The 23076-nt window shown below is 39.2% G+C and overlaps 1 protein-coding gene across 7 annotated transcripts in view; it reads left to right on the forward strand.

Moving 5' to 3' along the window:
• MAP7 (microtubule associated protein 7) overlaps positions 1 to 23076 on the forward strand; it is a 130388-nt gene that overhangs the window by 11129 nt on the left and 96183 nt on the right. Inside the window, exon 1 of one of the 7 annotated variants that reach the window (XM_089530304.1) lies at positions 17727 to 18049. The exons of the other annotated variants lie outside the window; for them this stretch is intronic. Coding sequence (XP_089386430.1) covers positions 18037 to 18049 — 13 coding nt within the window. The 5' untranslated portion in view covers positions 17727 to 18036. Of the gene's footprint in view, positions 1 to 17726; positions 18050 to 23076 lie in introns of those variants that run through there. 7 annotated transcript variants of the gene reach the window in all.

Below are 23076 nucleotides of genomic sequence, written 5' to 3' on the forward strand. Positions count from 1 at the left end.
ATGGTGTTATCTAACAGGGTCTGTAGTGACTGCACTGCAGCAACTAGAAGTCTCAGTGCACCAGTTTCACACATGAACATCTGGCTGGAATTTTGTTGAGATGCTGTCCAAGCATAAATACTGTGGCACAAACAATTGTGCTTTTTCAGAGGTTGTTTACATTTAATCCTAAAGCAGATGGCATTCTCTGTGCACATGTGTACACACACACTGGACTGATGGATGAGGAGCTAATCTATAAGACCAGGGGTAGGCAACCTGCGGCCCGCGGGCCGGATCCGGCCCAGCGAGGCCTTGGGACCGGCCCCAGCCCGGTCCTGCCCCCGATTGCCGCCGGGCCTTTGGGGGGCAATTGTCTATAGAAGCCTCAGAAAAATGTATTTATATTAACATTTTTTAAAAAATCAGCAAATTTTTTCACATGTCCTCCATTTTTTTTTAAACAAAGTGTCCTCCATTGGAAAATTTTGTCCTACATTTGTCCCGGTTTATTTATATATTTAATTTTTTAAAAATTATTTAATTATTTATTTTTTGACTTCGGCCCCCCAGTTGTCTGAGGGACAGCAACCCGGCCCCCGGCTCAAAAAGGTTGCCTACCCCTGTATAAGACTAATAGGAAAGTCTGATGCTACCTACTACTAAAAGTGTGACTGCAACCCAATTTACAATTATGTATAAAATCTTATAAATTACAGCTGTTCTGAAATAAGCAAACATTAATCCAAATGGAACAATATATTTTGTTATCCTATCAAAAATAGATATAATAATGATTCAAAATCAATAACAACAAAAGGTTTAAAATATACTATTAAAAAACCAATCATATAGTGATGTCAGTTATAATACAAATCCACCCACATGAAAGGTACAGTGTTCATTTTAAATTCATACTATAGAGCCAGCATGGTGTAGTGGTTTGAGCATTGGACTTTGATTCCAGAGACCAGGGTTTGAATTCCCGCTCAGCCATGTAAACCTGCTGGGTGGCCTTGGGCAAGTCACATACTCTCAGCCTCAGAGGATGGCAATGGCAAACCCCTCTGAAGAAACTTGCCAAGAAAACCTCATGATAGGTTCACTTTGGGGTTGCCATAAGTCGAAAATAATGTGAAGGCACACAACAGCAATGTAAGTCCTTTAAATTTCAATTGCACTTTAAAGAACTTATAAAAGTCATTAAGCTTAGAGAGAATTATTCCTAGGATCATTAAAACCATTTCATAATGGCTTCATCAGTCTTTCTTTCTTGTTGACGTATACTTTAACATACTTTAATTCTTTAAAACCATTTCATAATGTGTTTGTTAGTCTGTTCCTCTTTCTTTCTCTCTTTCTTTTTCTTTCTGCTGTATACATCATTAAGAGTTATAATAAAAATTGCTGTATACAGCAATAAGAGCAACAGAATGGTAAAGACATTATGAAACAGTTTTAAAGATCCTGGGAATAACCGTCTCTCTAAGCTTAAGGGCTTTTATAAAGACTTCATAGTGCAACTGAAATCTAAAAGACTTCTATCCTGTATTTAAAATTAATGAACACTGTACTTTTCATGAACAGGTGTAATTTATAAGGAGTTATACATAATTATAAATTGGATTGCATTCACCCTTTTAGTAGCATCAGACTTTTTTTTATCGGCCTTATAGTCAATTTAGTTTAGAGACTTGCTGTGCAAGGGTTTCATGCCCTAGTTTACCCTGAATTAATTTATTGTGGCACAATGGGTGAGCTGAAGTCTTGTGTATATTTATGTTATAGGATCTTGGTTAAAGTAGAGTAACAACTCTACCTAGTTAGTGTTTTTGTACCTGAAGTAGATACTATATGGAGTGGTCAATAGTCAGCACTACCCTATAAATAAAAATGGACTTTCATGGTGTTAACTGTGACACTGACCTGGCATACTACCAAATGTCTGTGAAAAATAAATTGTTGAATTATTGCTTGAAATTCAAAAAGGTAATGTGGAAAACTCATAATTGCTTGAAAATATATCATGTGAGATTAGGAAAATTATTTATTTTGGGAGATCAGGTTATTAGGGTGTTAGACTGGGACATGGGAGATCCTAGTCTGAATCTCCACTGAGCCATGAAGGTCACTGGGTGGTCTTAAACCCATCTTAAACTCTCAAACACACCCCAAGATTCCATCATATCTAGCCATGGCAGTTAAAGTGGTGTCAAACTGCATTATTGCTCCTGTGCAGATGCAGCCTTTGGCATTATCTGTTGTGTCTCCAGTACTCATAGTAAGTTGGTGCATTGTGGTAGATAAAAATGGAGTGTACCTTATGCCATCTTCTTAAATTTGCCGTGGTTCGCTTTGCCAGGTGATGCCAGTTATAGATAAGAAGGAAATCTAACTCTTTCTTGGCAGATATCCATACATGACCTAATATGGGAACTTGGGCCAGGCAGATCTTTATTAACGATCCAAAATAGATTACATTTTTGGTGAAATATATTGCTCAACTTTTTAATGTTAGACTTTTTAATTTTTCCCCTTTAGAGTTAGAAGCTAATGCTCTAGGACCTGCTCGTTTTAAAATTAATGTCTCCATCATCATGACTCATCATATGTTATTTCCTGGGGCATTCTAGTTATGGAAGATGCTTACTGGGCAGTGTATTTTTTCTATTTAATAACTGCAGCACTTCATTCTGGTACAAAAGGTTAGGTCAAAAGTTTGTTTTAATATCACTTGGATGAAGTAAGTTATTCAATCTTGGAAGGAACTACTTAAAATAGTTACATGTAACCAAACTCCTTTTCAATAATTAAGATATGACGAAGGTCTAATCTGCATTGCAGAAATAATGCAATTTGACACCACTTTAACTGTCATGGCTCAATGGTATAGAATACTGGGATTTGTAGTTTGTTGTGGCTGTCTAGCAGGGAAGGCTAAATTAAAGCAGTATCAAACTGCATTAATTTTGCAGTGCAGATTAGACCTGTTACTCTGCAGCTGTAATTTAATTAGGATAAGTTTGGTTTCTTTCTGGTATACCATAACTGTTAATTGCATTTATAATTGCAGGGGCATCGTATCATGTCATTGTGGAGGAGAAATATGACGTGGTTCAAGTGCTGGTGCATGTTTCTGTCTTGTGCTCTGATGCAGATGTTGGGGGAACAATGAGGTGGACAGGACAACAGTTTGGTTTGAACCACAAGGTGTTTTGCAGCATTTGGAAGTCTCTATTATGTAATTAAAATATAAGCAATTTTACTTTGTGGTACAAAGGAACTATTTTATTACTCTGAGGAGAATGCAAAGAGTTATTGTAACACCAACTGATTATTTGGAGCCCTTGTAATATTAATTGTTAAGTCATTTTAAAAGTAATTCTCTGAGCTCTGTAAATCTTGTAGAGCTTGCCAGTCAAACAAAATAATGCAAAGACTGTATAGGGAGTTCAGCAAAAACAAAACCATGTTTTCTGGAATATGGTATACCTTGTATGGTGTTGTTCAAACAGTGGCTTGATGAAACTGAAGGTTTGTCTACCTGGGTGATGTACCTTGAAATTCCTCCAGGCTTGCTGAATCATGTTTACTTCTTGCAGGGACAAAACCCCAAATTGGGCATAGACTGTCACACACACAATTTGGGGCTTCCTCCCCCAACCCACATTTGAATAACTCAGGTTCTACTGTGGGTTTTTGGCTCTCTTCACAGCAATGACAGCAGCTGCCTTCGGTCACAGTCTCTGTGAGGTGTCCAATGCCATCGTGGTGGGTTCAAGTCACTCTGAGGTCAGAACAAGATGCCAGTGTTGATAGCATGGTTGGGCATCTTGTTCTGACCTCAGCAGTGGTGCTGGGGAATGAATGGGAACTACATGGGAAGGCAGCCACCCTGTCATTCACTGTGAGAAGTGAAAATCCTCAGCAAAAGAGAGTAGTTGGGGGCGGAATTTGGGGCCATAATACTTCAGAGCCTAAATTACATTAAATGCAGTGTTGCAAAGTTTGGTGGTCATTCACACTACGAGATAGCTCAGTATGAAAACTGGGTTATTTTAGGGTCATTCACACTGTGCCCAGAATGCACCCACGTGGTAGGGGTGGGGCGGTGAAAAAGCAACTTTACCCGGTGCGTTTGGCACTGGGTAACTAACTGCGTCTTTTTGGAGGGAGCAGAGCGATTTGCATCTTCAGTAGTATGAATGTGGTACCAAATTGATCCAGCTCGCTGGGATCCATTCCCAGCCAAGAGGCACCACCATGTTGATCTGAAAGTGGCACCAGCTGGATATGGTTGGATAGGTTGGAGAGTTTCCTTGAAACTCTCCAGGGGCCTGCAGCTGATGGCTTATGGACCAGCACCAGTCCATGGACCACCATGTTGAGTAGCACATGAATTCCCCTCTCCCCCAAGCCTTGTGTCTCTCTAACAAAAAAAGACAGAGAAGTCAGTGAACAATGAATTTGGGGGGATGGAATATATCTGAACAAGAAAAAGGAGAGAGAGAGAGAATAGAAAGAAAGAAAGAGAAAAAGAAAAAGTAGAACCCCTCACAAACCCAATATCCCTCCACCCCCGTTAAAATAAAAGAGCAAAACTGCCCTCTTCTCTCTGTCACACTATATAGATTTATTCTATTCCCCCTTGTTTATTAATTTGTCCATATAAATCCTTTACTAATTATCCAAGATAAGTCAACGTATACTACCTCTTCTTTCCTAAATATCAAACATTTTTACTTTTTACATATCAAATTCTGTAATAGTAATAGTTACTTTTTGATTCTGCACATGAGATGTAAAAGGTTTTCCATTTTTGTTCAAAGGTCTCATCTGGATTTCCCTTTATATAATTAGTCAGTTTTAATAAGGGATCCTGTTTTTGATTAAAATTAATCAGAAAACAGTTCAGAATGCAAGAATTGCTTAAAGTGTAGCTACATTGTAATGAAACTGACATTTCTGAGTATGTACCAAAGTTAATTTGAAACAATAAGGTACTTCTGTTAAAAATGATGATTCAATAGAATCTTTCCTCACTTTTGATTAAAACTGCAGTTTAAATAACTGAAATTTAGTAGAAACGATTTAATCATGGTTTTCATCATGATTTAAATACATTTGATTCAACCCTGTTTATTACCAGTGATACTTCCTGCCTCCACCCAAGTTATAGCTTTATTCTTGGTGATCTAATATAAGTTTCCTGGCATTGCCCTCCTTTGGGAGTGCACAGTTTTCTGTCACTGTTGTGCCTGCAGCTAGTCTTCTCCCTGGGCTCACTCTCGGATTAGTTAGGAATCCTGTACAACACTTCAGATCATTTGAAGGTTGTTGAAGGGTTCACTTCTTACATCATTTTCTCTGAACATTGAGAGCCCTATTCAGTTTGAGATGGAAGTTACAGCTGAGTAGCAGTTTGTCTGTCTCCAGAACAAGTCATACAATCCTGATCTTGTCTGATCTTTTCTAGTTTTGGAAGCTAAGAAAAACCTAGCCTGATCAGTTGAAGGGGGATCTCCAGGGAACACCAGGGGTTTGGGCTAGGAAATAATCCTACCTGAAATACTAAAGACCAATTTCTGCCAGTCAGAGTTGACTATACTGAACCAGATGCACCAAGGATCTGATTCAATATAAGGCAGCTTCCTATTTCCTTTGAGTCTAATACTTTGTAGAAGAATAACATTTGATCTGAAGTACAGTTGTATCTTGTACTGTATAGTGATATCGTGTATAGAGAGCTAACATGGTGTAGTGGTTTGAGTGTTTGACTGTGACCAGGTTTCAAATCCCTACTCAGCCATGGAAACCCACTAGATGACTTGGGGCAAGGCACACTCTCTCAGCCCCAGAAGAAGGCAAAGGCAAACCCATTCTCAACAAATCTTGTCAATAAACTCCCATGATAGGTTTGTGTTAGGGTCCAAATAAGTTTGAAACAACTTGAAAGCTGTGCTGCTGCTGTTGTGTGCCTTCAAGTAAATTCTGACATATGGCAACCCTATGTTTTCAAGTCGTGGTCTCCAGAGTCATAGTTGTAGTGCTGCACTCAAACAACTACACCACACTGGCTTCTGCTTGAAGGCACACAACAACAACTAACAGTCATATCTTGGACTGTCAAACTTCAAACTGGGGTTGTCAGTCACTAGTTGTAAAGGGCACCGATGCATGCAGTTGTTAAAGCTGTTCTGCTAACACATTTCCTCTGTTGCCAAGCAATTAAGGAATCTAGGAAAATTGCACCTGAAGATGCTAGTAAGGAAAAAAAATGCCAACTGAGTGTGGGAGTGTATGGGTGCACACTATGAGGGGGGTATCGTAAAGTTTTAATTATCACCTTTTAAAAAATCCAACATAAAGTTTGTTTTGAATTGCTGTTGTTAACTTATCTCTACATAGTCACTATCCTGATTTATACATTTTTCCCAGCGTTTCTTTATCCTCCGGATTACATTATTGTAGAAGTCTTCAGATTGCGCCTTACAAGGATTTTACACTTTTTTTCACTTCTGGCACAGTCTGTCAAAAAATACATAATGAGCTGATTGTCTCAACATCATGCTCTTAGGGGCCAATGATGACACTGACAAAATTTCAACAATATACCATAATAACTTCTGGATGATAATTATTACTTTACGATACCCCCTTGTATTGACATATAGGGAGATATGGTTTTTCAAACAGTCTTTACCCAAGCCATGTATGACTTTAAAGGTCATATCCAGCACTTAGAATTATGCTTGGAAATGGTTTGGCAACCAGTGGAGTTGTTTCAGCAAGGGTCTTATATGATCTTTATAACCTGCTCCAGTCAACAACTTGATTGCATCATTTTGCACCCACTGAAGTTTCCAAACAGTTTCCAAAGACAGCCCCATGTAGAGTGTGTTGCAGATATCCAAACAGGATGCCATCAAGGCTTGTGTCAGTGTAGCCAGATCTGACTTTTCAAGAAACTAGTATAGCTGATGCATCAGTTTTAACTGTGCAAATGCATTCCTGGCCACAGTCCAAACCTGGACATTGGGCATCCAGGCTCAGATTTGAATCTCAGCTGTAAAACTGAGATTTCTGAGGGAGTATAACCCCAAACATATATCTGTTGTTGCTTGAAACATCATTTGTCATGATGGGTATACAGTGCTGAAAGCCTGTGTGAAAAAGAATATTGGGACTTGGTTACATTTGAAAAACTACCTTTCACTCTATAAGCACTGTTAAAGCAGTGAGAGGCCCAACTGAAATTGTGCTATGATCTGCACGTTGTCATCTAATGATAACATGGCTGCATCATGATGCCTGCCCTGTGATAACCTTTCCTTTATTATGAGGATGCACTGGTAATCAGATGCATCTTGCTGTTGTTTTCTGTTTTGACAGGTAATTTTAAAGTGCTGGTTCCGGAACTAAGAAGATCCTGCCTTGCAGGTTATCTCAAATAATCAAGTACGACTTCCTTGGAAGACTTTGAAACTAAAGATGATGAATTGATAGCTTTCCAGTTGTTGAGCAGCAGCTCCCTTCATCCTTCACTAATAGAGCTGATGAGAATTGTAGTCAGAAAATGTCAGGAGGGTCACAGTCACCCACATCTCTTGTAAAAAGGGACATACATTTCCATTGCCACCTGATTTTAGAAAGAGATAAAAGTATAATACAGCTGCAGAATTTTATGCATATATGTAATAGAGTGATCTTACATTTTGAATTACATAATGGGCAATTACTTTTGTTTCAGACCTCAGATTCTTTAACCAGTCATTTATTTGAATTCTTAATTCAAATAAATGTAAAAGAAGAGAGTACAAAGGCAGGTTTACAGTTGAAGAATAAGGGGCTCTTCAGATCGGCCTGAAAGGCCAGCTGGGGGGTGGAGTCGGGGCGTGGCGTCTTCATGATATACATCCCAGCTCCGCCCCCAGGGCACCATCATACCATGCGCTGCACAGCACACACATTGAGGTGCTCCTCTGGTGCTGCATCCACTTTTTGCAGCTCCTTTTCACGCCCTGGAAAGGCCAGATTGGGGCCACGGCGTGAGGTTGCCACAGCCCCAATCCGGCTAGGAAAGGGGAGGCGTCCCACTACCCCTTAGGGGCTATGTGTACAGCCCCTAAGAAAAGAAAGATAATGCTCATAGATTACCCTCATGACTTTAAAGTAGATGGTGAAGATACTAAAATAGTTCAAGATTTTTCTTACATTGGCTCAATCATTAATCAGAATGGAGACTTCAGCCAAGAACTCAGAAGAAACGTAGGACTTGAAAAGACAGCTATGATGAAACTAGACAAGATCCTGAAGTGTGAAGATGTATCAATGTGTACTAAAATTAGGAATGTCCATGCCATCATATTTCCCATGTCCATTTATGGCTGTGAAAGATGTGTAGTGAAGAAAGCACATAGGAAAAGGATCAATTCATTTGAGATGTGGTGCTGGGGAAGAGTTCTGCATATACTGTGAACTGCTACAAAGACAAATAAATGGGTCAGAGAGCAAATCCAGCCATGATGGTTAAACTGAGTACTTTGGCCATGTCATGAGAACACATGAACACAAGTAAGGTAGAAGGCAACAGGAAAAAAGGAAGGGCACATTCCCTATGGATAAACTCAATCCTGGAAGCCATGGCTCTGAATCTGCAAGATCTGACTAGGGCAGTTGAAGATAGAGGGATTTGGGACTCTGATTCATAGAATACCAATAAGTCAAAATCGATTTGCTGGCAGTTAACAACAGCAACAATTACAACAACAAGTGTTTTATAGCAACACTTGCTACCATATGCAGGGAAATATCAATTATACTTAAGAATGTGATTCCAAAATGACAAAACAGTTCAGATATAAATGGCTTATATTTCTTTAGCCCTGTTGGGAAACTATTGTGTCTGTCTTCATGAGCTTAGTTTTTGTTTGCTGATTTATGAGATTTATGCATTTATTTTGTATAGGTGAGAGCACAGGGAGCTGGCAGGGAGAGTGGATTTTCATGTTTTGGTTTTTTTTAATATGCAGTGTGGTTTTACAGTCAGTCAGTCAGTCATTGATTGTATTTGACTAAAAGCCATTACAAATGAGTCAGTAGTGAACATGTGTTTTAGTGAGTTAATAGCATGGCTAAAATTCAAGTACCTGTAATGTTCTTTAGCCATTACACACATGGTTAAACTGCCCCTGAGGTGTTCTTTGTAGTTGTAGAAAGTTACACAGATAGCTGTAGGCCGATTTTGAGTGCCAGAATCCTCTCTTGAACCTATAATTGGGCTCCATCTCAGCTCTGGATTCGCTGATTGTCTTTATAGGGCTCATTATTTCATAGCCTCAGTTCCTCTGTCTGTAAAATGGGAGTCATCTTTCAAACACATGATTTTAAAATATTTCATATTCTAAGGCTGCAATATTAACCAACTTATCTAAGAGTAAGCTTCATAGAGCTTGGTGAGATTTACTTTGAGTAGTCTTATACAGGAATACATTGTATATATGTTACATATATGTTGTTCAAAAGATCTACTGTGTCATGTGTCTCATAATAATCTAGGTATGATAGTCCGTTGCGATGAGACCTGAGTGGTGCTTCAGCTGCATTTCAAAGAATTGCCTGCCTGATGTTGATTCTTCAAGATTTTGAAGTTAGAATGAAGCAGCTGGATCCTTATGTAATTCTTAGTCATCTGCCTGCTAACAAGATTAAAAATGTGTATTACATATTTTAATTATCAACTATATTGCGTTCTAATGGAATGTCACTACATTTAGTCTACATTTAGTCTGCTACATTTGGTTTATAAAGTACCTCAGGATCTGCTGGTCCTTTTTTGTAATCTGTTCTGTTCAATAAGAAAAATGTGCATGCTGGAACAAAAAAGATTTCTCTCATGCTGCTCACACAAGGCAGTAATGTTCTTTAATAGAAATAGAAACAGAATTCTCTCAGGGATTGAAAATGAATTTCTGTAGGCACTTGAGGAATCTACGTAAATAGTTCTTGCTTTGATATTTTCTGATACGAAGCTAGTGGTAGCCATGTGTCTTTTATTAAAGTGGATAGTCCTCTATTTGAATGGTAGCTGAAGGAAAGGTATCTTCTGCTTTGAAGGTGTGTCCAGTTTACAAAGAACCATTAGGAAAGGAAAGCAGAAGGCTTGAAGTTGCCCACCAACTAGTATGTAGACAGCAGGTTGAGCCACCTGGGTGCAGTCTTCCTCAAAATGCAGTGTGAGATTAGGGTATTAAAAACCTACTAGTTATTTCTAAATATTTACATGTACAAATTGTCATATGCAAATTGTATGCTGCCCCATGGCTGCCTTGTGATTTTCAAAAGAAGATTTATTCTGTGCTTAAATGGGGCCTTCTTTGCAAGAGCATTGATGCTCATTTATCTCCCTGGTTCTTCACGGACCCTTTTTAGCGATTGCCTCTAAAGTAATAGAAAAGAGTGTGGCAAGTGGTTTGAGGTTAGGGAGGAAGAAGCATGATGGAAATAAATACTCTCATTTTGCAAAGGGCAAGTGTCTAAACATAAAAAACAGTTATTTTTATGCCACTCTTTCTGTGCCTTTTCCCCTGTGAAAGTAAATAGCATCATTTCCCCAGCTTATCACTCACTTTCCTAAGGCACTCCTGAGCACTGGGAGAATGATGTAGCAGGCTGGTTGAGAGTTTCTGCAGGGCTGGAGCTCAGCTCTATGGCTTCTGTGGGCCTGAGGTGGTTCCCTGACCTTTCTGGGTGCTGGAACCACCCAAGTTGCAGACTTCCAAAAAAACAACAACATTAAAATACAGTACCTGCAGGTCATTTTATTCTGATTTTGAAAGTAAACTAAAGAAAGAAAGCTCAGGTATTCTGTCAGAGTGGATTAACATGTGGTTGCCCACTTTCAGTAATGACTGTTGGAGAGGAACCCCCGCCCCCAAAGCCTGTCCTTTCCACTGCTGAATATAGGTGAGGGCACCTCGACAATCCAGGTCAATCTCCTGGTAATCCAGGGAAATACTCCTTGCATCAACTAGCTGTCTTGGACTGTGAGCTGTAGACAGGCCAGATCCCTGTTGTTCTCCCAGTACTCTTACTGGATTGATAATATTCATAGTAAATAATCACAGGGATAAAGAAACACTCTTAAGGTCTGATTAATTAATTGTCTTGGAGATAGTTTCCATCATAATTAATGATGGGTAATAAAATACCTCTCTTAAGGTCCAGACATTCTTCTTAATTTTTATAAGAGAAAACTTATAAAACATAGACTCTTGTTTACTTTTTGCAAGCAAAACTTAGCTCTAGCTCCAGAATTCTGCATTTTGAGACTCTCTTTTTTCATTTTTAAAGGCACATTTGAAGCAAAGCTAGGGATAAGAAGTATATAGACAATACTTGCTGAATCTCAGGAGGGACTTATGCCAGTAGGGATGGGCTGAGGGGCTGTGATAGGGTTCCACTGTCCTTCCCTATTCTGTCTAGAGGGAGCAGAATGGATTATGGAAAATAATCAGATGCAAGTGGAGCTGCTCAGTTTTCCTGACACATGATAGTAACAGAATGTTGATGTTATGGGAGCAGAATTTGTGTTATGTAACACAAAATTCTCTCAACTCTATATTCAATTTGTTGTTATTATGTGTCTTCAAGTTAACACATCATCTGGTTTTCTTGGCATAATCTGTTCAGAATGTGCTTGCCATTCCCTTCCTCTTGGGCTGAGAGTGTGACTTGCCCAGAATTACCCAGTTGGTTTCCATAGCTGAACACATATATGTAAATAGTCCTTTTCAAAAAATAGTTATTTAAAAAAAATCAAAGAACAGTCAAACCTACTACTTCTATCCACCTGTCAAACAATGTGTCAAGTGCAATGATCTGTAAACTACTTTTAAAAAGTAATTGCCCATGTAGTTTCAAGGGAAATCCATAATTAGTTACTATTATAGTTTTTTTAAAAACAACAACGATGTTTGTGTTTTTCAGAAGCTCTAAAATAAGTTACTGTTAATTACTATTTTTAAAAAAAAAATCTGAATTTTACAATCTGCTGGCCTGTGCTACAAAACTCATGGTCCTTCTGCCAGCGTCCTTGTTGCTTCATCACACACAACAATAAATCATAAGACACAGTAGAAGCCAGCACTTGAACCGTAGGATATTCTTCCTGCAACTTTTAGTGAGGCCATTCTCCCTGTATTGATAAATATTTTTACAAAAGAAGAAGTTAGATTACTACCTGAACTGGAGTAAAGCTGTTCCTGGTTAAGTTACCATCATGATACAGTTTCCTTATACTTTTGGTACGTTGGGGGGGGGGGGAATTAATTACAAATTAATTGGTACCTATAAAATAGTTATCATACTGCCCAACTTGTCATAAAGGGCATGTGAAATTCACCCCATCTTAAATCTGTTGTCCCTCAGATGTTCAAAGATGCCCTTTCTCTTCCTCACCCCAGTAGTTCCCTTCCTCCCTTCCAGCTAATACATAATGCTTCATGTCACTGATTTACAATAGTCAGGACACCTTTTTAAGAAGCAAACAAACAGACCATTTAGGACATTCTTGGGAGACTTTTGTAAATGTTTTAAGAATATTTATCTAACAGTATACTGTATATTGAATTGAGTGCATCTTATTTTTGAGTAAGCACTTATAAGAATGCACAGTTAAATCAACACTACTCTCAATATAGAGTATTTGTTTATCCTGGCTTTTAAAATCATGTTTGGGTCACTTCATTTCTTCATGCATTTTACATGAGGTCTAACTGGTTCCAGTGTCCTTTTGGTGAAACTCTGAAAACAACTTTAGACCTCTTGATGGCCAGTTACAATCGAAAATGCTTAAAATATGAACAGCCCACTGCAGTTACCAAGATTCTCTTCCATTATTTCCATTAACAGAGATGGTTCTGCAGAGACTAATCACAAACTTACCCAGTGGCTGTAATTGAAATGATTGTGCAAGGCCTTCTATTTCAGATCTGTGTTCTTTCATCTGAAAGTGTAGGATGCTCAGCTTCTCCACCTTGCCAGCAATTGACATGATAGTGTTCTACCTTATGGCCATATGTTCATTGACTGGCAGCTGCTTTGGGTGCGGGGCAACCACAGACCCAGATACTTGCACCCCCATATATAGACAAAGCCAATTGTGAATATTACCCCTAAGCTGGTGAATTATATTAGTGCTCTTAAGTTCAATTATGTCTTAAGATGTACCATATTGCTCTTAGCTGAGCCACTGACCTCTTTGATAGAAAATCACAAGAAACAGTTGTGAAGTATGAACAGGGGAAAGTGTTAATGAGCAGAGTATTTTATCAAGAATGCTGTTGACAGTTTTATTTACAAATGAATTTTGATGGTGTGCAACTCAGATCTGTGCTTGTTTTAGATCCTGCTTTACAGCAGTTAAGCTTGTAAGGGAAAGACTCCTATTGAAGATAACAGTTTTTCAAAGCTAACTGTCGTATGGTTGGTGATTTGTTGGAGATTGCAGATGGGGAAGCGAGATTATACAGCCTGTCCAGCAGCACTGTTTGAGTCCTCCAGCCAATTTTGTATTCTGTCTTATTCTGATGTTTACAGATTGGTGAAGGGTTCCACTGGGTGAATGAACCACATATGCTCCTTTTCTCATGCACCTAAAGCAAACTTTCCCAGCTTGATATTCTGCAGGTGTTTTGCAGTGCAATTTCAATCCTTCTCATATCACATAACCAACAGTGAGATATTTTGGAAGCTGAAGACAAAACATTTGGACAACAACAGATGTTTTGGGAAAACTCATGTAAAAAAAAAATCAGTCCAGTTATCAGTCCCACTCATGCAGGTGCTCTATTCATGCATCTTTCCTGGTTTTTAGAATGGGAACATTTTGCAAATGATAATAGTAGGATTGAGTGACTGGACTCACCTGTATTACTGCATCCATAATGTATGGTAGAGAAAAGGAACTGCTCCTTGCCTTTGTGAAGTAGTCACCATTTTACAGCCAATTTGTGATGCTGTATAATGTATACTAGTTTGCATAGCTTGTTGCTGTCATTTCAGACTTATGTCACCCTAAGGTGACTCTATCATGGGGTTTTCTTGGTAAGATTTGTTCAGAGGAGATTCCCCATTGCCTTCCCAAAGTCAGCCCAGTGGGTTCATGGCTGAGCAGGAAATCCTCTCCAGAGTCATAGTCCAATACTCAAACCACTACAACATGCTGGTTCTCTCAGTTTGCATAGCTACAAGGCTCCAATTATCCAACTGTGCCCATATAATATTTTACCATTTTAAGTGTGTATGTTTAAGAGTTCCTGTGCTTGGGCAAGCAGACCAGTAGATATCTGAAGAAAAGAAAACAGACTCCAGTTTTTCACTGTGAAGAAATTTGCTCTCCACAGATGCCCCTTCCTCTCCAAACAACAATGATATGAGCCTACCTGATTTTTAAGCTCTTTGAAGGAAAGCTTTTTCTCAGTCCCACCACCTTCACAAGTACAGTTGGTGAAACTCTAGGAGAGAGTCTTTTCAGCAGCTGCTCCCAGAATATGAAACTCCCTGGTCTTTTTCTTCTGGTAGGCCAGGTCCTTGATATTTAAACAAGTCTTCAGTTTTTAATCTGGTTGGGTAGGAAGGTTTCAGTGTTCCTTTAATTGTTTAAAATTAAAGTTTTATTTAAAAGGATTGCATTTAATGCTTTTAAATTTTTTGGTATTCCAGGTTGTTTTTAGCTATACTGTTTTAACATATGATGTGAGCCACTTTGGGTCCCAAATGGGGAAAAAAGCAGGATATGAGTGAAAGGTATAAATAAATGATGAGAAACACAGCAAGGCTTTCTTCAGTTACAAGTTAAAGTGCCTCTGTAACATCAGCACCAATAGATACAGTATAAACCATTTTTCTTTTGATAGCTATTTGAACATGCCTAGAACTTGCCAAGAAAACCCTGTAATAGGGTCGCCTTAGGGTCACCAAATTCTGGTGCGTGCCTTCAAGTTATGCACACAGCAGCAGCAACAACAGATTTCCCCCGCCCAACAGACGAGCAGTTTATGGAGCTAATTTATTATATAGCAAAATGGACAGAGAAAGAGAAACAAAAGAAGCAGCATGAAATGCCCAATTCCATTCATTATACAGTACTTCTCCAAATACTTTACTAATATTTTTGGTATCTTGATATCTTAGATGAGAAGCAGTAAATCTGTGATAGGATCTCCAAGTACTTACACTCACCCACTGCGCCACAGGCATGGGAAGGGTTAGATTGGGACTGAGAGAGATTAATGCTCATTTTAAAAATATCTCCTTTAAAACTATTGTGTGCTCTTGAGGAAAATTTATCTGTTTTCAAGGCAAGGCAAAATAGCATGTTCAAAAGTGTAATTTAGATTAGGAATGCAGGATAAGCAGAAAGTATGACATCCTGCTCTGTGAACACCAGAATCATAACATGATTTTCTTTTCTTTCTAATTTGGGGTAGTGGTGGGGGAGAAAAATCTCCAGAAATCTTATGAATGAACTTCTGAGTCTCACTAGCACATATTCCTTGCATTGTAAGTAAAAATGGGACATGCTGTGTCACGCTGCTGTTTTCATATCGGCAGTTATTTCTAAACTGTCCTTGTGAGCACTGCTGGAAGTTATTTAGTGGTCCACCTACTGTAATATATTCATTTCACCTGCCATAGCCCATAATCTATGGTTTTTAAATCACAGAGAAGAGGCTTGTTGTTTAGATTAGAAATATGTTAGGGAAAACGTCATTGTAAGGCTCCCACCAATATGTAATATGGCTGTGTGCTAATTGGCATAAACTTTATACGTGTGTCTATTTGTACACCTGTGTGTATGCTTATACAGATATAAATGCTCTGTTTTGCTTTAAAATTGGATTTAAGGATTGGTTTTAAGGCTTTTTAAAGATCATTTTAATATGTTTTAATTTTTTAAAAACCCTCTGTATTGTTTTTATTGTTTTTATTTGTTCATCACCTTGGGAGCCCTGTAGGCTGGGAAACAATACAGAAATCGGTAGAATAAGGATTGGGGGGGGGGGAGTAATACTTTTCTCCCGCACTTCGCATCTGGGCTGCATTGGGAGCCTCGCTTCCAATGGCAGTGGCATCACTACGGTTGGTGCCACTGAGCACAGTAACTTATGGTGTCACCCCCTCCGCCATTGACCTCCTCCCATACCAAACCATATTAGCAATGTTTTTTTGTAATAATGTTACTCATTAATCATAATTTCAGTATATCACTGGATGTAATGGTAATAATTGTGACATAAACAAGCAGCAACATTAAAATTATACCTTTAAATTACAGTGTTATATCAACAACCTAAATACATTTACATGTACCTTATTTCATGTGGTTAAAGTCAACATTTTGTATGATGTCATGCTTTTGAAGAAAATTTTAAAAAGACTGAGTTGTTCCCTTCTTTCTCCTCTTTCTGAGTCTTGTCCCACTCACACCATCTCTTCCGCTGAGCTCCAGCATTTTAAAGGGATGCAGGCAAACACCACAGCCCTTTTCTTCTGAAACGCCTATGTTTGGGGAACAGTGTTGTTGTCTCTAGTTTTTTGTGGGTTTTTCGGGCTATGTGGCCATGTTTCAGAAAAGTTTCTTCCTGATGTTTCGCCAGCATCTGTGGCTGGCATCTTCAGAGAATGCTTTGCCTGGAAAAAGTTGGGTGTATATATACTGAGTGAGCCTGGGAATGCAGGAGTGATTTGCATGTGTATTGTTCTGTGCTGATGACTGGCCTCAGGCAGGGAGGCTAATGCAAACAAGGATTAATGTCTGTTAATTGGTGATCATTATCTGCTGGGAAAGCCCCTGACTCTGAATGGTTTTCCATTTGCATTTGCTGAGTCCTTATTTTGCTATTCCTCAGGACTGGTAGCCAAACTTTGTTCACTTTAAGGGTTTCTTCTTTCTGGTTGTTTGTGGATTTCAATGGCTTCCCTGTGCATCCTGACATGGTAGTGGTTGGCACGGTCCAGAACTTCAGTGTTTGTCTCTGTCCTTTTAGGGCATCACCAGGTGTGGTCCACACACCCCACCCATGCTCATTGGCACTGGTGACAGTCACTCTCCTAATGCAAATAGCAACTTTGAGGGTGGGGTGGAGTGATGTCAGTCCATATCTGGGAAAGGAAAGGATTAGATGTCTTCTTGCCCACCAATTCACTGCTGTTCTTTGTAGTTGTAAAAATGTTCACAACTTAAAATGATATGCAAAACATGGAAGATTTACATTTTAGGATTTCATGTTCCATAAACCTCTCCAAGAATGGCCATGATTAGAGCTGTATTACATTTTTTTAAAAAACCTGTCACTTTTACTGGGCTCTGGTAGTGTGGAATGGAGCTGGGCACTAACTTTCATAGGCCTTGATGAAAGACTTTGGCCTGAAGAATGATTAAAGCCGGCAACTTTTTCACAAAGCAAACTCCAAGGACAAGGAATAGAGACATTAATTTACCTGCTGCTGGGTTCCAGAATACAGAGATCCTTCCTAGTAAACAGGAACAATTGGGCCATGCACTGTGTTGTGCACTGTGATGGAAAATGAGGCAGTATGGCAGACAGCTGCCTCCACCCCCTAACCAGTTGCTTCAGGCTTACCTTCAGCTAAGCTGCTCACATTACTGACGCACTGCCCTGGGAAAGGCTCTGTAGATTTCCCCCCTTCCTCTGCCCCCTCAAATAATCTCATGGATGTGACTGACAGGCTCCATTTTGATCAGATGCTGAACTAGGGAACATAAGGAGATGTCTGCTTTGACCAGGAAAACTATGTTCTATTTGCACCGGAGATACCACTCCTTCATTCTTGGCTGATTTGAAATCGCGAATCGCAAGGTATCTGCCACAAACTGTCCCATCAGCCTTACTTGGATTTCTTTACTGCCAGTCAGGTTTCATCTGTGCATGGATTTAAGCAATGTCAAAGTCATACAGCTCTAATATGGGTCACACTGTGGAGCCACAATAGATCCTTGGGAAAGCTTATGTGACCAAAGTGCTCACAGTAATGGAGGAAGAAGGTAAGGAACTCAGTTTCATTTCAAGACGTAGCTCTTTGTGATTCAGAGTTGAGGGGAAAGGTTCTTAGGTTTTTGGTTGTACAGTAGGAAAACAAACTCCTTTTGGTGTGTTTTTGTTTTTGTTTTAATGTGCTTTTCTGAGCCAGTGTAGTACAGTTATTTTTGTGCTGTATCAGAATGGGTGTTGCTTGGTTACATGCATAGTTTTGTTTGTTTGTTTGTTTGCAGTGGAATTTAAACCTCATTTTAGAAGGGAAAGTTTTGTCATTTCAGCATCTTTCATCCCCACCCCACAAAATACTTTCTATTATAGCCCTAGATTTGTTTTCTGGATTTAAAGGTTATCTCTGGAATAAAAAGAGAACACCAGTGAGTTCTATTTCATGCTTTGAAGATTAGACCTAAATTATCAGTGAATTTTCAAAGATTGATAGATGCAGAAAGAGAACTGAGAAGAGGGATAGCTGCCTCTCTGGGAAGTAAAGTCAGTGCCTTTGGGCTAGTGTTTGCTGGCATATATTAATATGCTTTGGATTAAGAGCTGCAATAGCATCGAAGTCAAGATACTGGCACATCAAACTCCTGTTCTGTAAACATTTGTATTTGTGACTGTTTATGTGAGACTTTTCCTGGCTAATATGCAGAAGCTAATTTACAGAGGCTACTCAAATATATCAGTATAGATATATTCTATGTATATATTTTTTCTATGCTTTCTGTCACTTTCCACAATTCATTTTCAAATATCCATTTCTTTAAAGTAATAATGTTCCTATTGGTTGTGGTGGGAGCTACCCTCCCAAGGTAAGCAGCAAGTTTGGTGTGTGTGTGTGAAGTGATTTTAGTCAATATTTGAGGAAGGAAAGGATTAGAATTTCTTCGTACCTACCGACCCACTGCTGTTGTTCTTTGTGGTTGTAAAATTGTTCAGAACAAGTTAAACTGATATGCAAAACATGGAAATGACCTCTTTGGATTTCATCCCATAATTCCCTCTAGAACGGTCATGATTAGGTTGTTTTCCATTCAAAGAAAAAAGAAAAACACTGCCACTTTTATCAGGCTCTGGTAGTGAGGAATGTAGTTGGACACTCAGGGCATTAACTTGACTTACCTGATTATGAAAGAAAACGCCTGTTTTGGTGCTGCCATGAAAAAGTTTGTACTTCACTGTATGAGTGAAAGTAACCTCAAGGTAGAGGGTTGGATCCCTAGTAGCTGGTGGCTTCTGTGTCACACAGGTGATGGATCTGATTTGTGGTTTAGTATAAAAAATTTAAAGAGATCTCCAAACTGCTGAACCCAATAGAAGGGATTATGGAAGCTTCAGCATTTTGGGTGGCACCTTTAAAATATGAAGTAAAATCCAGAGTGGATTCATTGTCCCATTGACACAGAAGCCAGCATTTGCCATCAGGTTCGACCCATTATTTCCTTTCTCTGGAAATAGTGTCTGCTTAGAGTGCTTCCACAGGTAGAAAGGGAATAGGAGTGATTTTCATCTATTTCTGCTCTCTCCCCCGAGTCATCTTTTCTCTTGTTATGGAGGATTCCCCGTCATCCACAGCAGTTTTCATGCATGGGGGGTGGGTTATTGAAAAAGAACACTCTAGCTCCCTTCTTCATTATGGCAGTAAAAATGTCTCATGGATGGAATGGAAAGAAGCTTTCAATGGATGCAGCCCTGTCACCCACAGAAGACAAAGATTGTGCCCAACCTGTTGTTTTGCTGGTCGAAATTAAAAGACTTATTCACTTGGAAAAATACATCAGATATGTTAAAATAGCTGTATGCATAATGCATATTGAGTGATAGGTTTTGGCTTTTGGAGCAAATGAGTTCATTAAAACAAAGAGAAAATAAAGTACTTCTTAAAGCAAAGCAGATAAAGGTGATATTTAATATTGTTGTTACATGACTTGAAGTCAACTCCAACTCATGGTGACAGTCTAATAAAACTTTCTTGGAGAGATTTTTTTTCAGAGTAGGTTTGCTAATGCATTGTTTTAAGGTCGGATGGTGTGACTTGCCCCAGGGCACTCAGTGAGTTTTCATGGTGGAGAAAGAATTCAAACCCTTATCTCCAGGAGTCTTAGTCCAGTACTCAGGCCACTAGGGGGTTGAGCAGACGGGGCAAAAGGAGCAGCCAGTGTTACTCTTACCTCAATAGTTCCCTGTTCAGTGCAGGACCACAGGGAGCAGACACCACGGTCCCAAGGCCGCCCTCCACCACACTCCACAATGGACTGCTGGCAAGGAGAGCTTCTTTTGCACTCCTTTTGTGGCTGGGTTTGGCCCGCCTTAGGCGGGCACAGTGAGGCTTTAGCCTGACCCGGGGTCATGTGTCATCTGAACGTCACAGCCCCAAATCAGCCCAAAGGTGGTACTTTTGGCCCATTTATTTCAGGCCTATACCATACTGGCTCTCAACATTTAAAATACTGGGTTATGTTACCTACACGTAGATCTCCCCCCCCCCCCCCCACTCACACACATTTATTTTAGTCACAAACTTAATGAGTGAAAATAGTAGCAGACTGCATATTTTGAAAACAGGTGGGTGGGTGTAGTTTATTAATTGAATGAACATTTAGTCTGAAGTAGGCCAAGATTTCAGCCTCATTTTAATTCCAGCCTTAATCCAGCATCCAGATGTGAAAGGCCGCAGTGTTTAATCCCTCACTCAGCTCCCAAACCCTTTTTTCTCAAAATGAATCCACATCCCAATATTAATATAGATGTTGCAAACAATGCATGATAGTCAGTAGCCAAGTGATAAAATGTAAAATGGGTATGAACTGCATGCAGAGAGGGGGCTTTTGGATAAAAGATAATCATGATACTCAGGAGAAATATATCATTGATCAGGGAAAATAGAGCTGAACCTATTAAGCTGTAACATATCTAAATAACTATCTTTTGAAAATAATGGTTTAAATACTAAGTTGTATAACATTCCCTATAAGTCAGGACGTGGTCGTACATTCAAAATACTAAAGAAAAACCTGTATGTAGTGTCTGACATACAGATTATTAACTAACTTTAACAATGGGACACTTAACAAATTCAATTTTCTCCCAGTTTCCTCTGCAATTTACTGGAAGATACCCCCACCCCCCATCTTTCCCCCCATTCTCCCTCTAAATACTTTCTGGAAGTTACCATTCTGTCAAGAATCGCTATATGTGTGTATATGTATATATTTTGTGAATTACTAGAGAAGTTACCATTCTGTAAAGAATCACTATATGTCTGTGTACATATTTTGTGTATGTACTATATAACAGCAACAACAAAAATACAGAAGGGTCTCTTGGTTATTGGGCACTAATAATATAAATTTTAAAAATGCATTGGTTTATTGCCCTGCAGAAAACTGAAACAGAATTCAGGAGCATAATAATGAACAGTTTGTGAGCCAAGTATAAACACTTACAAGGACTGACAGGTTCATTGTGATAAAGAATACTAATCATAGGCCATCAGAAGTTAGCCTCACCTAAATTCCATTGCAGTGACTGGAAATGACAAATTCTGTTGGATTTAATAGTCCAGTTACTCAGGTGTAAGCATCACTGAACATGGTTGGACTTGCTTTTGATGTGACTTTAATTGTATTAGTGTGTGTGTGTGGGGGGGGGGGGGGGCAGATGTCAAGGAAAAAGGTTGTAGCCAAGCCTTCTCTCTGTCTTCTCTGTGCAAGGAACTTTTTCTGTGTAGGAGTATTCTATAAGTACAGAGAACTCTCTCTTTTCTCCTCTCTCTCTCTGTTTTCTTTTGTCTAGAATAGTATTCTATAGTTTTAGTCTCCCTTATCTAGAATTCTGAAATCTGAAACACTCCAAAATCCAAAATTGTCCACATGGATTGCTTTCTGTCCACCTTTGCTTTCTGATGGGTGCAACAAGACTGGTCAGAGAAACAACACTCTGGGGCTTTTTAACCAAGGTAGCCTGTGTAGCCTTGCCTTCTTAACTGGCTGACCTGGCTTCTTCCCAGTTTCTTTGGCATATCAGCATGGGACCAGCAAATTGCCCATCAGAGTTGAGAATGATCCCCCACCCCAATCCAAATAGGCATTTGGGCGTTTGGGTTTTTTGGCTTGTTCTACACTGCATGCATGGACTTCTATTTGAGGTCTAATATATCAAGCCACAACTGGCAAGAGAAGGTAAGCATGGGTTAGAGGGTAGGATTACATTAGGGAAACAGCTGGCATCTCAACGTATCACTTGGAAGGTAGATTCCCTGTAACATTCCTTTGGCTTAGATGACATGGGATCAGAACTAACTTGAGGCCTGACTGTCTTCCTGGGTCATTCAGTTGGGGTGACCTGGTCTTATGGCACACATTTTTGAGATAAAAGGATACCTTCCAGCTGATAAAATTCAGTATCCAATGGGGATGCTGATACTCTTGAAAATTGCTATTATTCAGTAAATTGTGGCCAACTTTGATCTTCATGTGCAAATATCACTATTTACCATAGTTATTCAAAGTTAGAATAATGTAGTGCTCTTTAATTTAGTGCTCTTTCTCACTGAGAGGTGGATTTGAGGCAACAACCTATCCACCAAGAGATAATTCCATCCCACACAGGCTTTCTTCTCATTAATAGCTACCTGAGAGAGCTGAAAAGACTATCTAAAGGTGAATTACCATTTGGGGAAGGGTTGAAATGGTCAGAGTATCATTAATCCTGTCTGAGAAGAGAGTTAAAGAATTGAGAGAGTTCCTTTCTCTCTTCTTTCTTTTTCTAAAACAGAAACTTTGTTAAAATGCTTGGTTAAAGAATGATTAGCAGTCTAATTCTTGCCTCACAAATTCCCTAACTGTTATTATATATTTATTTAAAGTATGTGCTTATTACTTTTCCACCTCCAAAATGATGTACAATGGATAAAAAAATATTGGGGGATCATGATCTAGCTAAAAAGCAGGGAAGAAGCAAAGTTCTAAGATGTTCTTGTATGGGGAAAATTGATGTATGTTCTAAGATGTAAGATGTTTGTGAACAGCAAGCT

Source organism: Sceloporus occidentalis, unplaced genomic scaffold (genome assembly GCF_023333645.1).
Source record: "Sceloporus occidentalis isolate IW3139 unplaced genomic scaffold, rSceOcc1.0.p SCAF_6, whole genome shotgun sequence".
In the NCBI taxonomy this organism is placed as follows: domain Eukaryota; kingdom Metazoa; phylum Chordata; class Lepidosauria; order Squamata; family Phrynosomatidae; genus Sceloporus; species Sceloporus occidentalis.